Source organism: Cnephaeus nilssonii (genome assembly GCF_951640355.1).
Source record: "Cnephaeus nilssonii genome assembly, chromosome: 5".
Lineage (NCBI taxonomy): Eukaryota > Metazoa > Chordata > Mammalia > Chiroptera > Vespertilionidae > Cnephaeus > Cnephaeus nilssonii.
This window is the reverse complement of record NC_137076.1, coordinates 18,787,479-18,804,974: the sequence shown is the minus strand read 5'-3', so window position 1 is coordinate 18,804,974 and position 17,496 is coordinate 18,787,479. Positions and strand designations below refer to the sequence as shown.

The 17,496-nt window shown below is 56.1% G+C and overlaps 1 protein-coding gene across 1 annotated transcript; it reads left to right on the top strand.

Annotated features, from left to right (window-relative positions):
- Positions 1-677: 677 nt before the first annotated feature.
- On the top strand, positions 678-16,572 carry NIBAN3 (niban apoptosis regulator 3). The gene is made up of 15 exons (XM_079772473.1): positions 678-756; positions 2,032-2,162; positions 5,091-5,216; positions 5,808-5,922; positions 7,426-7,593; positions 8,157-8,272; positions 8,357-8,461; positions 8,634-8,796; positions 9,421-9,611; positions 10,469-10,627; positions 11,872-11,988; positions 12,069-12,176; positions 13,178-13,289; positions 14,819-14,902; positions 16,124-16,572. The coding sequence occupies exons 1-15, from the start codon at positions 702-704 to the stop codon at positions 16,228-16,230; spliced, it is 1,857 nt and encodes a 618-aa protein (XP_079628599.1). The 5' UTR covers positions 678-701; the 3' UTR covers positions 16,231-16,572.
- The last annotated feature ends 924 nt before the right edge of the window (positions 16,573-17,496 follow it).

The following is a 17,496-nucleotide window of genomic DNA, read 5'->3' as shown; positions in this document are numbered from 1 at the left end:
ATGAGGTGATTGCTTGGTGGGGCTAGGATCTTGCTAGAGGTCAGGAAGTAACTAGTCACCCCCTTAAATCTCCACACCTCCCATTCCCCCCTCATCTGGGACCCCACCGCTTGCTCCCTCAGTCTCAATACTGGCTCCAGGGACTGGGGGTGTGGGCCAGCGCTCTCTCCCCAGCCTAGGGATTCTAGGGGCTGGGCCAGGGTTGAATCCTCTCAGCATTGCCCAGCATGGGGCAAGCACAGGGGGGAGGGTGGGCACCAGAGGGTGGGCATCAGATGGGGATAGACACCCGATCCCTGCTCACCCTCCCTTCCTTCCCCCTCACACCAACAGCTGGCTGCCTGATCCTGCCAGATGTCCGCCCTGCATCCCTCCTCCAAAGCCAGCAGAATCTTGGTCTCCCACCCCTGTGCCCACTCTTGGGGCTGCTGGGGCAGCCCCTACAGAAACCAGCAGCTCTGGGGGCCTTGGCCCCAGGGGAGTTGGGAGGACGCAGGTGCAGGGTGGGAGGGGCAGGGGCGGGCATCCTCCCCCCAACACACACAATGGGAGGGCCAAGCTCTGGCTTTTAATCCCAGACACTGGTCGCCATAGCACCCAGGATCCTCACAGGCTGCCCTGCTCCCAGAGGAACCTGGGGAGCCGGGCGGGGGAGAGGGGTGTCTGCTTCACTCCAGGGGATCCCGGGACACAGCAGCAGGATGGGCGGGCGGCCTTCAAGCCCCCTGGACAAGCAGCAGCAGCAGCACCTGAGGGGTGAGTGAGGGTGGGGAGGGGTGGGGGTGGGGAGGAGGGTTCAGGGTTGTCAGATACATAGGATGCCTATTAATGTGAATTCCAGATAAGCAATAAATAAACTTTTTTTTTTTTTTTTTTTAGTATAAGTATGCCCCAAATTTTGCATAAGGGCATAGTTATGCTACAAAAAAATAATTCCTTATTTACCTGAAGTTCAAATTTAACTGGTGTCATGTACATTTTTGGGGTAAATCTGGCAACCTGACTCAGGGCATGGGTTTGGGGTGTGGGGCACGGGCCAGGTGGGAGCTGCCCTGAGCCCAGCCAGATCTTGGGGGATAATTCTTCCAGGTGGGCAGGGATCCATAGATCCCTCTGTGTGGACCCCGGGGGCTGAGTCACAGTTCTGATTTGAGACAAAGAAGGGTCAGTGCCCTTCATCCTCCATGCACATGGCTGAGTACCTACTGTGTGCGGGGCACTGGGAATACGATGGATTCATGACTAGATCAGGAAAAGTCAACTCACCATAATATATGGATTCAATAAGCTATTCTACAATGTCAGGTGTTTTCTATAGCGGCTCAAGGCAAAGACTTATTACTCTCTCCTATAGAGGGGTACAGTGGCAGGCAGGCAGATAAAAGTTAGATAACCCAACTTCTTCCATCTCATGGTTCTACCATGCATGGCTTCTGTGTCTGAGGCCCCCTCACGGCACAGAAAGGCTGCTGAAGCTCCAGCCATTGGGCCCACATTCCAGGCAGCCAGATGGGCTGGGTGTTTTACATACAGTCAAGTGAGTGCATCTTAGGGAAACAGCTTGAAGCGCTTTAACACCTGGGTGACCACCTCTTAGATCAGGATACAGAATACTTCCATCACTCCAGCAAGTTCCTCTGTTCTGGGGTGAGGCTTTTAGAAGATTTTGAAAAATTCTCTAGGTAAGGGGCGTGAAAAAAGTTTCAGGTGCAAGGGGACTGTTCATTATCTTGATCGTGGTTTCTGGGTGTGGGCATGTGTGAAAGACCATTAAATTCTATGCTTTGTTCAAGTTCGTTGTGCATCAGTTATAAATTAAGCTGGAGTGCCTTAACCCCCTCCCCCAACCCCCCAAGGATGGAAACAGACAGTGGATGGTTAAGGGTGAATGGAACTTGGAGTATGTCTCGTGGGGTAACTTCGGGGTTTGGGGTGACGGTAGACGCCCAGCAGTTACTTCCATCCTGTCTAGCCTTCTTCCCCTGGTAGGCGGCCTGATTCAGCCACCTCACTGTTCCCTTGTCCCTGCAGACCAGGTGGAGGCCCTGCTAAGGAACTTCCTGCCTCAATACCGCGTACAGCTGGCAGCCTCTGTCCTGCAGCAGATTTCCCGGGAGCTGGTCCCCCAGGAGCTGGCTGGATGCCAACTGCTGCACAGCAAAGTGGGTGCCACAAATGAGGGTGGAGGGCTGCTGAGCAAACAAGAGGCCATTGGTTCAGCGGTGGTGGGGGGGCTTCCCGCACCTTTGTCCTTGCTGGTGCCACAACCTGGGGTGGCTATAAGCATTCACTAGCATGTCCTGGGCTGGCCGCTGGGGACACAGAGAGACCGAGACATACCCCATTCTGTTCTTGGGGCTCACAGTCTGATTGGGGGAAATGACCTCAAACAAGTTAACATATCGTGACGCAGGGTAACTTCTGATAGGTGGTAGGAAATCCGGAGGAAGGGCACAGTTGGGTGTGGGAAGTCGAGGTGCCGCGGGGTAGGGGGGGGGTCCCTTTGAGCTGAGATATAAAGGATGAGAAGAAGCCAGATCTGGAGCCCAGAATGGGAAGGGCATTGTAAGCAGAAGGCACAGCTAGGGCAAAAGCTCTGAAGTTGGAAAAAGCTTGCCCTGAGTGCCACACGCAAGGACACAGCACAACCACTGGATGCCCAAGATTTTGCATGTGAGGTGGCCTCTGTCTCATGCACTTTCCATTCCTCCTTGTACTTCAGTTGCCACTTCTTCCAGGAAGCCTTCCTGGATTGCCATTGCCCCCATCTCAGTCAGGCGCCTCCCCTGAGATCCCCATCCCAGCAAAGCCCCAGGTCACACATTAGTCACCTCCATGGGTCTGCTCTGCAAGGGAGGAGCCAGGCCTAGTCTCCTCTTTCCCTCACACCCACTCCTCATACCCACATGGTACCTGCATTTAGTAGTGGTGCAGGAATAGTTTGTGGGTGGAACAAAGGAGCCTGGAGCTGTCTGGTCCCAGCTCCACATGTCTGCTGAGCCGGCAATGGCACCCAGGTCTTCCATGTGCCCGACACAACATACTCAATCCTTACCAGCCCCAGAGATGGGTCTCTGACCAGCAAGGAAACCAAGGCACAGAAAGGCAAAGTGATCTGCCTGAGGTCATACCACCAGCAAGAGGCAGGGGCATCATTTGACCTCGGAGCTCGTGTCTCCTACTGACATTGGGTCCCCTGCCCCATCAGTTTTCCCACCTCACTCAGGTGCCTCTCCTCCCAGCTGTGCCTGCCCTGGGGTGGGGGCTCCTTGATGCTGTGGACACAGAGCACCCTCCCAACCAGAGCTCTCCCTGTCCCTCTTGGGGCATCATGGGGCCCGGGTGTCACTCCCACCTGCACCTCACACCACCTGCTGGTTTCAGTCACGTGACCAGAGCACAGCTGACACTGGGTTTCGAGCAGTGTGGAGGGGCTTCCCCTTGCTTCAGTTTGAACATTTTATTTATTTATTATTTTAATCCTCACCCAAGGATATTTTTCCATTGATTTTTAGAGAGTGGAAGAGAGAGGGAAAGACAGAGAGAAACATCAATGTGAGAGAAACACGTTGATTGGTTGCCTCTTGCACATGCCCTGACCAGAGCCTGGGTGGAGAAGGAGCCTGCAGCCGAGGTACATGGCCTTGACCGGAATTGAACCCGGGACCCTTTGGTCCGCAGGCCGACGCTCTATCCGCTGAGCCAAACCGGCTAGGGCAATATTTATTTTATATGTTTGTATTTTTTATATCACTAGAGACCCGGTGCATGAAATTTGTGCCCTCAGGGGGGTCCATTAGCCCGGCCTGCACCCTCTTGCAATCCGGGAGCCCTCAGGGGATGTCCGACTGATGGCTCCTGCCACGGCTGCTGTGCTTGCCAGCCTGAGCCAGTCTTCTGGCTGAGCCATGCTCCCTCTGTGGGAGTGCACTGACCATCAGGGAGCAGCTCCTGCGTTGAGCGTCTGCCCCCTGGTGGTCAGTATGTGTCATAGCGACCAGTCATTCCACTGTTCAGTCGATTTGCATATTAGCCTTTTATTATATAGGATTTCTATAATAGCATTTTAACAATATTTTATGAAAAATTTTAGACCTGGGAAAAGGTATGGAGAATCATTAAAAACACACAGAGTTCCTACCACCCCAGCAAAGAATCAAACTATCACAATTGCAGTTAATTGATTCATGGAATATTTATTGAGCACCAACCATGCGCCAGACACTGCCCCGGGACCCAGTGATGACACAAAACACACAATGCAGGTGTCAGGTAGTAGGGAGAGTGACAAAGGAAATGAAACAGAGGACAGAGAAAGTGTCCCCCTGAGGACAGAGGCCTGGCCTTTTCTCATATAGTTACACTACACCTGCCCCATGACCCAGCAACTCCACTTGCATTGCGTAGTTAATGTTGTGTGACAATATACTGCCAACCAGTAGCTTAAAGCAACACACACTTATCTCACAGTTGCTGTGAGTCAGGAATCTAGAGGCAGCTTCTCTGAGTCCTTCCTTTCAGGGTCTCTCACAGATTGCAATCGAGGTATTGGCCAGGGCTGGGGTCTCCTCTGAGGCTCAAGTGAGGGAGGGTCCGGCTCCAGATGAAGTGGCGTTGATAAGAATGCCTGTCTCAGGGCGTGTGGAAGATACACTGAGTGGCCAGATTATTATGATCTCTGAAGGCATAATAATCTGGCCACTCAGTATATATATTAGAGGCCTGGTGCATGAATTCGTGCATGGGTGGGGTTTGGCCAGCCCGGCCAGGGGGAGGGGACATGGGCGGTTGGCCGGCCTGCCTGCTAGTTGAACTCCTGGTCGAGGGGACAATTTGCATATTAGCCTTTTATTATATAGGATATACACTGAGTGGCCAGATTATTATGCGTTCAGAGATCATAATAATCTGGCCACTCAGTGTATATCAGTTCTTATTTGGAAGGGCCACACATAAGTGCTTGCTCTGAGGGTGCCTGGTAAAGGACAGGAGTGGCCCTATGCTTAGTGGCACCCGTGGGAGCTGTCCCGATGGTCTGGACACCGGAACACTGGCCAGTGCCCTGGCATCTGAGAGCCCCTCCTCCACAGAAGCTTCCTCGTGTCCGTGAGCACCAAGGGCCCCTGACCCAGCTGCGGGGCCACCCACCCCAGTGGCAGCCGACCTTCTGTGTCCTGCGTGGGAATGGCCACCTGGAGTGGTTCAGCCACAGGGAGGTGAGTGAGTGGCTTGTGTCCCTTCGGCCTCCAGATTCTCCGTCCCGCCCTCCCCAGGGTGGGTGTAGGGTCCGGCTACCAGCATAGCCCCTCTCCTTTCTTCGATCATCTAGCCTGAATCGAGGGCCCCTGAGTCCCTGGCCTGGGCTGGGCGACCATCTCCTGTTGTGCCAGGTGGCTGGACTGAGGCCCGGGACAGGGGTAGGGGCTTCCTCACGGTCGTCAGCAGAGCCGAGGGTGAAGCCACGTTAGGCCTGCGTGCGTCATGCCCACGCCCTGCTTCCCGGCTGGGGAACTCCTCCAGGTCCCCTGATGCCCTGGGATGCAGTTTCCACCTTACGAGATGGGTGATGACGCCCTACAAAGCACGGGGCTGTCGGACTCAACGAGATAACCCCACACACACCTGCACTGGCCCAGCACACAGTGGAGGCAGCAGATCTTCTGTGGAGGAGGGGGAACGAGGTGGAGGCAGGGAGGGAGGTGGAGGATTTCCCCAGCTAACCCCAAACCTTCCCCAGATCCTACACTGAGACGTGGGGGCCACAGTTTAGACCTGTCCCAGAGCGGTTCTTTGGACGCTTTTTGTAGGAATATGAAAATGGGGGCCGTCCTCTGGGCTCCACGGCCCTGACAGGGTACGCAGTCCTGACTTCCCAGCGGGAATATCTCCACCTGTTGGACACTCTCTGCCCAGACTCCTCAGGTAAGGCTCCTGGGGACCCCAAAAGCAGGTGTCTCTACTTCAGTGCTGTTGACACTGGGGCCCCGTCAGTGGGGGCTGCCCTGAGCAGTGCAGGGTGTTGAATGGCATCCCTGGTCTCCACCCATAGATGCCGGTAGCAGCCCCCACCCCAAGTGCGACAACCAAATATGTCTCTACACATTGCCACGTGTCCCCCGGGGGCAGCGTTGTTGCTGGATAAGCAGCCCAACTCTACAAAGAGAAACACCCTTTCTCATCAGTGAGAGAGGTTGGTCCCTGGACCAGAACCAAAGTAGCAAAAACAAACATCTGTGGGGAGATGGGCACTGGTGGAGGGCAGGGGGGGTCGTACAAACTGGGTGCTGGGTGTATTGTTCAGTCTAGCGTTTCCAGGAGGTTCTCCCTTCCTCCCTCCCTTCTTCCATTCTCTCTCCTCCTCCTCCCACCCTCCTCTCTCTCTTTTTCTCTAACTTCCTCCCTCTTCCCCTCCCTCCCTTTCTCCTTCCATTGCCCCTTCTCCTCCTCTCCCTCCCCTGTCCTCCTCTCTTTCTCACCCTCTCCCTCCGTTTCTTCCTCTCTGCCTTCCTCCCAGGACACACTGTGCAGGAACAGGGAAAGGCGCAGCACAGCTGGGCTGGATGCATCTGACCAGGGCTTGCGTTATCTCATTGAGCCTGCCCAGCAGGCAGCCCCATCACTAGTTACCCCATTCCACAGATGCATGCACTGAGGCCGAGGCCTGTCATACGATTAGTAAGGCTCAGAGCTACAACTGCATCATTGACTTCACTGAGGAGCTATCTTGCCACCAAATGATGCAAATGCAGCAACAAGGACAGTCTTCAGAAATGTCGGGGACGTTGCAAACATTGGGATCCACCCACATACCCCTTTGTGTCACCCTTTGCTACTTTGCTTCTGGTCCAGTGACCAACCTCTCTCCCAGTAAAATGAATGTATTTTACTGCAGTCTGTGTATACTACTCTGGAGATCAGAACAAAACACTGAGGATTTTAGGAGGCCTCAAATAGATTAAACAGAATTAAATCCACCCATTGTGTCCTCCCAACCATTCTAGGTCATTGATAACACGTTCGAACCCATTTTACAGGATCAGAGAGATGAAAAACTGTGCCCTATGCACGGAAAATGGTTTGGCCACGTTTGAACCTGGGCAGGGCTGGCTCCAGACCCCCCTGCAAGCAGGGCTCAGCTCACATGCCAACTGGGATAGGTTGTTGGTGGCTGCCCAGGCCAATGTGTTGAGGAGGATGCAGGGGCTGGGAGACCGTGCTGGGATGAATTGCTCATGCCTGGGCACATCCTCGCTGGAGACTGAGCTGGAATGCGGACACTGCAGCTGTAGCATGGGCATTTGCTCAGTATGCATATGCCCATGCGAGGGTCTCCTCTGAGTATTTCATGGTCACTTTCTCCTGGTGAAGGAACGATTGTGGAGCAAAGGAATGAATGCGGCTGTGGCCTCCTCTGTCTGCTTTCAGGAGACCACACGCAGGAGGAGCCTGACCCCCTCCTGGAAACGCCCGTGAACTTCCCCCTGTTCCTGCAGCACCCCTTCCGAAGGCACCTCTGTCTCTCTGCAGCCACAGCGGAGGCGCAGCGAGCGTGGAGGCTGGCCCTGCAGGGTGGCATCCGGCTCCGCGGCACAGGTGGGTCCCGGGGAAGGTCAGGCAGGGATGGGGCCCCGGGTCTGGGGTTAGACGGCTCTGCCCCTGCTGGCTGTGGGACCCGCTCCCAGGCTCAGTTTCCTTATCTGTAAAATGGGCTGTGGGGGGAGACAGACAGGAGAGGGCTGTGACGGGGACACTGCCTTGTGGGAGCTTCATCAGGGAGGGCTTCTAAGAGCAGGGGATGTGGAAGCTGGGGTCCAAAAAGGTGAGGGGCCAACCAGCGATAAAGGGAACAGGACAACACAAACAGGGGCAGGCTGTTGGCCGAACGACTGTACCTAAATGGGGAGGCAGGGAGACCGGCCCAGTGCAGCCCGCCCGTGGCTGCCCGCAGGGGATGCCTTTCCCACGCTGTGTAGAGGCTCCTGGGGGGCTGGCGAGGTCTTGGGGAGCGTTTTCCCTGCGCAGGTGGGTGAGACCTGGGTGTTGGGGACCTGGCAGGGAGGACGAGGGCGTCCTTCCTCTTGGGGAGCAGGGGAGCCAGGCAGGCGCGCGAGCAGAGGAGGGGTGCGCGGGCACTGAGGAGCCTCCCCCACCCCCAGTCCTACAGCGAAGCCAGGCCCCCGCCGCCCACGCCTTCCTGGAGGCCGTGCGGCTCTACCGGCAGCACCGAGGCCACTTTGGCCACGACGACTTGACGCTGGGCTCGGACGCGGAGGTCAGTGCCGTGCGAGGCCCCATCCGGACCCCCAGAGCCCTCTGGGCCTTCAGCGGAGCCCACGGCCCCCTCCCTCTCCTGCAGGTGCTGACCGCGGTGCTGATGCGGGAGCTGCTGCCGGCGCTGCGAGCCCAGACCCAGCCGGGCTTGCGGGGGGCCGGCCGAGCCAGGGCCTGGGCCTGGACCGAGGTGCGCGCGGGGTCGCGGAGGTGCCGCAGGGACTCGGGGTGCAGGGACACTGCGGAGGGGGTGGGAGCCGGGCACCCAGCTTCGCCTCCTCTGACTGTCGCCTGAACTCTCCCTCTCTCTCCGCGTGTTTGTCTCTATCCGTCCCTCCATCCCGCGCTCCGGACCCCCGCAGCTCCTGGATGCGGTTCACGCCGCTGTCCTGGCCGGGGCCTCTGCCGGGCTCCGCGCCTTCCAGCCCGAAAAAGACGAGCTGCTCGCGGCCCTGGAGAGGACGATCCGCCCGGACGTGGACCAGATGATGAGGCTGCGGGGGCGCGTGGCAGGGAAGCTGCAGAGTGAGCCTGGGAGGCGGGGCCGGGGGCGGGGCCTGGTGGGGAGGGGCGGGGCCTGGGGGACGGGGCGGGGCCTGGCGGGGCGGAGCCGGGAGCCTGAGAGAAAGAAGGGGACCAAGGTGGGTGTAAGGGGGGGCCGAGAGTCCGGGAACTGAGGACGCGGCAGGGGCGGGGCTGGAGAATGAAAGGGCGTGGCGTGACAGGCGGGAGAATGGGCGTGGCCCTGAGGCTGTGACTGGGCGGGGCAGGATCTAGGAGGAGGGCGGGGCCGTGGAAAAGGGGTCCGGCCAGGGATGGAGCGGGTGAGGCCAGCTCTGGAGAGGACAGGAGGCCCTGGTGGTGGCACGTCTGACCCGGGTTGTGCAGTCAGATGGCGGAGGGGGCTCCCACTCGGCTCAGTTAGAAAGCGGACCGGGCTGGCCTCCGGACTCTGCCTTCCCGGCATGCGCTTCTGAGCCGGCCCCACCCCACCGCGCTCGAAGCCCCCGTTTCTCCGTAAAATGGGGCGGAGAGGGTGCTCAGCGTCTGCGTTCCGCCCACCTCCCCCTGCGGAGCCTAGGGCCTCCCACGACTCCACTTGCGGAGCCCCTGGCGAAGGAGACCCAGGCCAGTGCTCTCCACCCTCAGCCCAAGTCCGGGGCCCCCTGGAGTCCTGCCTGCGCAGGAAGGTGGACGCGCAGCTGCCCCGGGTCTCGCAGACTCTGCTGAGCATCGTGGAAGCAGCGCTGGCGGCGGTGCAGACCCTCCTAGCCCAGGGCATGGACCGCCTGTGCCGCCACCTGCGTGCGAATCCCTCGGGCGCGCGGCTGCGGAGAGAGGTGAGCTCTAGCGGGTGAGGGGCTGTGAACGTCATAGAGGAGCTGCATGAACCTTGCATCTTTCTTGTTTGACACCCTTTTCTTCTTAAAAACCTCGAAACAACTTTTTTCTAGGCTGGTCTGTTGGTTTGTTTTACTTCTAATGGACAATGATGCTATGGTTATCAGGACACTGTTTAAAATGTGGGGGGAAAGAGTAAGATGACGAGAGTAACACTTAATAATATCAGTTTGAAGTCACCTTCCCCACAAACTCTCCCTCCTGCCATTCCTCTGTTTAGCCAGAGCCCACCCTGTCCCCAGAGAATTCTGCTCCACACAGATCGGCTCAGTTCTTCTGATGTTAAATGAGCACCTACTATGCACCTTCAACTCATGACGCATCCACTTCCTAATCACCTCCATCAGGAACGGTCCCTGGCCCCTCTGCATCTGCAGCTGCCTGAGCTTCCCTCAGCAGGAGGGCATTTACACACCATTGTGGTTGATTGTCTCCAGTCTATCTCCCCAGACTTTCCTGTGAGCTCCCACAGGTGTTGGGTTACTCCACTTATGCAGGCCTCCTGCTCAGCCCCGAGAGGCCATCAGATGGTGGGCAAAGGTGCCACAAGGACCGAGTGTGCCCATTTCCCCTCAGTCCTGCCAGCATCGCATATCACCAGTTCTCCAGGTTTTACCATTTTATGTCCATCACACCATACCTCACTGTTACTTTTACTGTGCATTTTTGTGGTGATAGCCAAGGTAAGATGCGTTCCCATTTGTGTTTTTCCTTCGATGCCTCGGCTCTGAGGCCCTTGGTCCTGCTTTTCCACCGGCTGATGGTGTTTTCTCACCTGCCTGCCATTGGAGCACAGGTTTACTCGTTTGGAGAGATGCCGTGGGATCCAGAGCTGATGCAGACTTGCTTCCGCGAGGCTGAGCGGAGCCGGGGCCGCCTGGAGCAGCTGGTGGTACCGTTTGGCTTCCTGGGAGCACGAAGTCTGGTGTTTGGGGCCCAGGATCTCGCACAACAGGTGAGGCAAAGCAGGTGACTGCCTTCACTGAGCAGGCCAGGCGTCAGTTGTGTGCTGGGGAGACCAGGATGACCGAGACAGACCTGGCCTCCCTCGCTGGGCTCCCGGGGTCATGTAGACATGAGCCATGACCAGGCAGTGAGCACGTGATGGACAGGGCTGTGGTGTGGATGCACCGGGTGCTGTGCGAGCCCCAAGGACGTGCTTGATCAGTCTCGAGGTTGGGAGGACTCCCAGGAGCGGACCTCCAAGCTGGGGCAGCCGTGGGAGAAATGGGGGCTGGGGCATGTCCTGGGCAGAGGGATCAGTATGTGTAAGTGCTGGGAAGTGAGAACGCTTGTCTGCCTTTGGGGAAATTAAACAATTTAAAGACACTGGGTTGTAGGTTTCAAGGGAGGACAGAAAGGTGGGAGATGTGCCAGTGAGGTGGGTGGGCAGACGGGTCAGGGCCCTCTGTATGGGGTTAAGCGGCTGGGCTCTGCCCCAAGGGCAAGGGGGAGCCACAGCAGGGAGGGGCGTGGCCACATTTAAAGTGAAGAAGCCACCCCTGCCTTGGGGAGCGTGGGCTGTCGGGGCAGGAGTGGCAGAGGCCTCCACTGGTTGGGTGCTGCTGGGGAAGAGAAGCAGGGTGTGTTTTGAAGGCCAAGGGGGTTAAGTGAAGGAGACAAGGATTGAGAAGACCAGGCAAGCGGTGCCCGGCACAGTTGCTCAATTTGCATATTGCTCAGGAGCACTCAGCCCATGAGGCCAAACTCTAGCCGGCTCTCTGCTCCCCAGGCTGGGCACCCCGGCACCATTCTCCAGCGGGGAGGCTGCTTTCTACCAGTTTGCACCAACTGGGTGATCCCTGGCTCCCTGGCTCCTGAGAGGAGGTGCTATTTTAAGAAAATATGCTTTTATTGACTTTAGAGAGAGAGGAAGGGAGAGGGAGAGAGAGATAGAAACATCAGTGATGAGAGCATCATTGATCGGATGCCTCCTGCACGCCCCCTATTGGGGATGGAGCCCAGGCATGTGCCCTGACTGGGAGTTGAACCGTGACCTCCTGGTTCATAGGTCAACGCTCAACCACGGAGCCACACCGGCCGGGCAGGAGGTGTTGCTTCTTGAGACAAGGAGGAGGCTGAGGGAAGTGGCTGGCAGGGACGGATTGGATGCTGAGAAGGTGTCAGTTGGGCAGGAACGAGGCTGATAAGGCCAGAGAGTGGGTTACCCGGGAGTCATCCCAGTTCCTCCCTCCACAGCTCATGGCCGACGCCGTGGCCACCTTCCTGCAGCTGGCCGACCAGTGTCTGACCAGGGCCCTGGACTGCAACCAGGCTGCCCAGCAGCTGGAGAAAGTCAGGGGGCGCGTGCTGAAGGTGAGGCCTGCGGGGAGGGCCTGGACGTGGGTCTGGGTGCCCCAATGGCCACTGGACCGGCCACTGTGTATGTCGTGCAGAAGTTCCAGTCAGACAGTGGCTCAGCGCAGAGGAGGTTCGTCCGCGGGTGGCAGCTCTGCATCTTTTTGCCCTTTGTGCTGAGCCAGCTGGAGCCACGCTGCAGAGCGGTGAGCGCGTGGGGGACATGCAGGCAGGGCCTATAGGGCGACGGAGCTTCTGTATCTCTGCAAAGTGCTCGCTCCCGCACAGAGCCACTGTGACAATTAGAGACTCTTGTTCCCTGAGCTCTGGGGCTCCACTGGGCGCCCACAAATGCCCTCTGCTTCTCCGATGACAGTGCTCGATGTCTGTCACTTGAGAGCTGGGGTGGGGCACATGCATCACATACTAGCAGGTGACACAGGTTTCAGAGGAGGGGGAGCAGAGGGGGAGTGTGTGTGTGGGGGTGCTGTGGTCATGGAGGCTCTCCCTGAGAAGAGGACACTGGAGAGGCAGTGAGCTGATGGCATGAGCCATGTCCCAGGGAAGGGCATTCCAGGCAGAGGGCACAGCATGTGCTAAAGCCCTGAGGCAGGCCTGGGCCAGCGTGCTGAGGGAACAGTGAGGCGGTGGGAAAGAGATGAAGGGAGAGGTCCCAGGGGCCTGGCCACACAGGGCTTGCGGGCACCAGGCGGGGGGTTGGTCTGAAGCAGTGGTCGGCAAACTCATTAGTCAACAGAGCTAAATATCAACAGTACAACGATTGAAATTTCTTTTGAGAGCCAAATTTTTTAAACTTAAACTTCTTCTAACGCCACTTCTTCAAAATAGACTCGCCCAGGCCGTGGTATTTTGTGGAAGAGCCACATTCAAGGGGCCAAAGAGCTGCATGTGGCTCGCGAGCCGCGGTTTGCCGACCACCGGTCTGAGGTGCCAACCGGCTCCCCTAGAGGAAGTGGCTGTGGGGGTCCTAGAAGAGACATCAGTGCTCTTCCTGTTGAGGAGGGATGTGCTTGTTCCATCAATCTGCACGGCAACCCGAGGGCGTGCAGGTCATGGAGTCCCATTTTAAAGACGAGGAAAATGAGGTCCAAGGCCACCCAGGTACCTAGACCTGGGTCACAGCGGGAGCTGGCACCAGCCAAGTGCCCACCCCTCCGGCCCCGCCCCTCACCCACCTCCATTCCAGGAGCTGCTTGAGTTCGAAGGGGATGTTCTTGCTGTGGGCAGCCCTGCCCTGACCATCGAGGGCATCTATGAGGATGTCATCCGGGGGGTCCTGCTGCAGAGGATCGATGGAGGTGAGCTCGGGGGAGCCTGGTGACCCCTGGCCGCGGATGCTGAGCCCTGTTGCCTCACTTCCTGTGAACACTAGCCTTCTGACTGCGGGTCCAGCCCGGGACAGAGGTAGACAAGCCTGGAGGGGCAGTGACAGCAGCTCCCTGAGTGAGGGCACTGGAACGAGGCTTGCAGGGGTGTGTAGGACTTCTCAGGATGAGGGGAAGGAGGCAAAATTAAAAAACTGCAGCTGGACATTCACATTTAGTCATCAGCAGTCACCGCCTGTGTTTTGTTTTTGCTGGCTGGCACTGAGCCCCCAAGAGTTCTTGGACTTGGGCTAGGCCTCCCAGGATCTCCTGCCCTGGGAAAAGGTTCCGGAACGGTCTCTTCTCCCTCCTGCCTTGTCTGTTCACTCAGGACCCAACGTCTGTGACCGCTGAGACGTGTGCAGTAACTCGGGGCTGAGCAGCATGTAATGGCGACTCAGGGCATGTCACGGCATTCACATGGCCCTCACCGAGGGAGGGAAAGACAACAGCAGGAGGGGAGGCTGGAGGCTGCCCAGGCAGACATGCAGGGGCTTGAATGACAGGCAATAGGGAGTCATGGAGGGTGTGTGAGCAGAGGATGACAGTGGCCAGACGGAAATGAGGGAGGAGGCCGAGGGCACGGCCGTGGGAACAAATGATGGGCCCATGCAGGGGCAGCTCCCAAGAGGACGGAGCCCAGTGATGAGGCTGAGGCAGGAGCAGAGGTGCCGCATTGCTGGCCCCGGTGTCACCGAGTACACAGGCGAGCGCGCCACCTGCGAATGGAGTGCAGGGGAAAGGGAGGCATCCCTGAGAGCCTGTATTTGAAGGACACAAAGAGGAAGAAGGGACACAGAGCGGTTTGATAGGTGGCAGCACCGTTTTGGGAGTCAGGAAGTAAGGGTGAGGATGTGGGCTCCATCTGTGCGGAGCTGAATAGGGGACACTTTATCTTTATTTTATTTTTATTTCTTTATTGTTAAGGTATCACATATTTGTCCTCATCCCCCCATTCCCATCCCAAACCCCTCCCCACGTATGCCCCCACCCCCCTGTTGTCCGTGACCACTGGTTAGGCTTATATGCATGCATACAAGTCCTTTGGTTGATCTCTCCCCCTTTCCCCCACTGAATAGGGGACACTTTAAATGAAAAAAGGCTATTCTCTGATTGGGGTGTTGGGGGGGGGGATCCCAAAACAGGTAACACCTCCATTCCCAGAGGTTTTCCATGTCCTTAGGGGGTTTGATCCTTAATGGATTTGTGACATCTGCTTGGAATGCAGTGTTTTGAGGTGGAGCTGGAAGCATCTGGCTCAGTGAAGATGTCGGGGATCAGCTAGCAATGTCTGCCTTGGGCACAGGCATGGAGAGGGGCTCAAATAAGCCATTTGTTTGAAGTTCTTGGTTGAGCCCTTTCCTCCATCCTTTGCCCTTTTGTGGCTTCTTTGGGAGAATGATGGAAGCTCTTCGATGCCCGGGCTTCTCCAGGTGGGTCCAGGGAGTTATCTGTTGTTTTAGAACTGAAAAAGGCCCTCAGTGCCAGCGACGTGTCCTGCACTCTGGATGGCTGCTCGGAGGTCGCATGGGACCAGGCGGGAGCAGGTGAGGACCTCACAGGTTCTTGGGCCATGCCAGTGAATTGATGGGAGGTAGGGGGGGCTTTACAGGGTGTATGGGATCATTGAAAGTGTAGGTCCCTGGATGGAACAGCATCCACCTGTCTCCTGGTGTGGCTGGTCTGGCCAAGCTCATGGTAAACAAGAGCAGTGGGGAGACACGGAGTGTGTTGGAGCCACAGAGGGACCCTCTTAGCCCAGGCTCTGCCAGGAATTTGTGTCCCATCTCATCTGGCCAAAACTCGGTGGGGCCTCCCCAGCAGCTACGAGTTCCCAACACTGAAAGGAGAGGTTGTGGTGGTGGGAGCCTTGGGTTCACCCTGAGCAAGGGCCCAGCAAGAGGGGAGCAGGGATTCGAGAGCTCCCTTGGGAACTGCTGTTACGAGAGCTCTGGGAACCCACCCAGCTACCTGCACCCATGGAAACTCTGAGATAATAGATGTGTGTTGTTTTCAGCTGTGAATTTAAGGGGCCATTTGTTATGCAGCTATAGCTAACTAACACGGGTCTAGGGCAGTATCCCTTAGCCAGTCGCTGCAGATAAACTGATGAATATTCACACACATTGGGATGAACAGAAGATTAAACAAAGACTTCTTGCCAAGACTTCAGAATATTTTGTGATTTGCAATTGGCAATGAGAGTTTGTAGGGGGGCTCCTTAATCTACTTAACCAGGATCTAAATGATGATGGGTTTTGCTTCTAGTCTTCCCCTCTAAGAGGTAACACCACAGGGGATGGCCTCCTGTGTGCTTTTCAGGCAAGTGCAGGTGTTTGTGGGTAAATCCCTCGATGTGAGACCTCATGGTTCAGAGCACGTGTGCTGGTCATTCCAGAAGTGGTCTTCAGAGCTCTCTCCCTCAGGGTGGTCCCATCTGGTGTGGCCCCTCACCTGTGTGCAGGTGGCCCCTCACCCCACAGGCTGCACCGGCTGTCAGCTGACTTGAAACTTCTCAGACCTTCTGGGTGGAAAATGGTGCCTTGGCTTCATGTGAATGGACACATCTTCTTGGAGATGAAAATAGACATCTTTTCATGTGTTTAGGAACAGTTTTTAGCTCTTCTGTGGAGCTCTGTTCCTCTCCTTGGCTCACTTAGGTTCTAGGTGCTTACAAATTAAATTTTTATTGCTAATATCCCATTTACTGAGCATTTATTATGTGCCAGGCATTTTTTGGCATCCTTGTGACACGTTCCATTTTACAGATGAGGAAACTGAGGCTCAGAGAGGGACTTGCCCCAAGCAGCCAGGCTCCTGCACTGAGGTCCAGCCGCTCTGCCCGCTGCTGCCTCCAAGGATGCTCCGGAGCTGAATCTGCCTACAGCCATCTTCATGACCAATAGATGAATGTCTACTGGTGGAATTTCTGAGTCATACGAACCATAACCAACTCACCTCCACCTCACTCCTTTTCTGAAGGGCTGTGCCTTTTCACATTCCCACCAGCAGAATTTGTGCATATTCTCCATATCCTTTCCAAATATTAGGAATTTTCATAAAAGAAAAAAAGTCAACTTGATGGGCACACACATTTCATTTTTTAATTTTGAATTTGTTTGATGACTAAAATGAATCTAAACATGTTTATTGGCCCTAGCCGGTTTGGCTCAGTGGATAGAGCGTCGGCCTGCAGACTGAAGGGTCCCAGGTTCAATTCCGGCCAAGGGCACATGCCTGGGTTGCAGGCTCGATCCCCAGTAGGGGGCGTGCAGGAGGCAGCGGATCAATGATTCTCTCTCATCATTGATGTTTCTATCTCTCTATCCCCCTCCCTTCCTCTCTAAAATCAATAAAAATATATATTTTTAAAAATAAAAATGTTTATTGGCCATTTATATGTTTGTGGGTTAACATCGAATTGTCTGTTCATGGATTTCCATACTCCCCCCGCACCCCCCCCCCAGGAGATTTTATCTTTTTCATATTGATCCCTGGTAACTCTGTATATATTAATGGTATTAACACTTTGTATCCAGATATTTTTTTCTCAGCTTGCTGTGGGCCTTTTGGGTTTGCTTACCCAGCTCCCAAATTTAACTCGGTAACAAGTTTCTCAGCTGAGAGAACTTACGCGGACTTCCCTCTGCTTGCCAGAAAAGTCATCTGTGCACTCGAGGTTGGCAGCTTCCCCAGGTCACAAGCCTTCCAGCTGCTTCCCGAGCAGGTTCCTGCGGGACTTCCCCAATGTTCTTCTCCTTTCAGCTCTCAGCGGGGACCGCACACCCCCCAGAGATGGTTTCCTCCCATCCTGTCCTGGAGATGTGAGCCTTCCCCGAGAGAATAAGGTTTCCCTCACGTTTCCGGGTGGCCCCCCTCCACCACCATCTTCTGAGCGACGTTCACAGCCCTGTCCAGCTGGCTTCTCTACCCAGGATGTCGACAGTTATTCTGGGAAAATTGCAGCAACAAGAATCTGTCATCCTGCCCACTTTGAGAAAACCACTGTTTGCCCTGGGGTCTAACTCCTTCCAGGCTTTTCTCTTCCAGTCTTTACCCGGAGTGTCAGAACCGGAGACACTTGTCACCCTGTTTTTCTTGCTTAATATGCAAGATCTTTTGTTGTCAGGCCCCTTTCCCT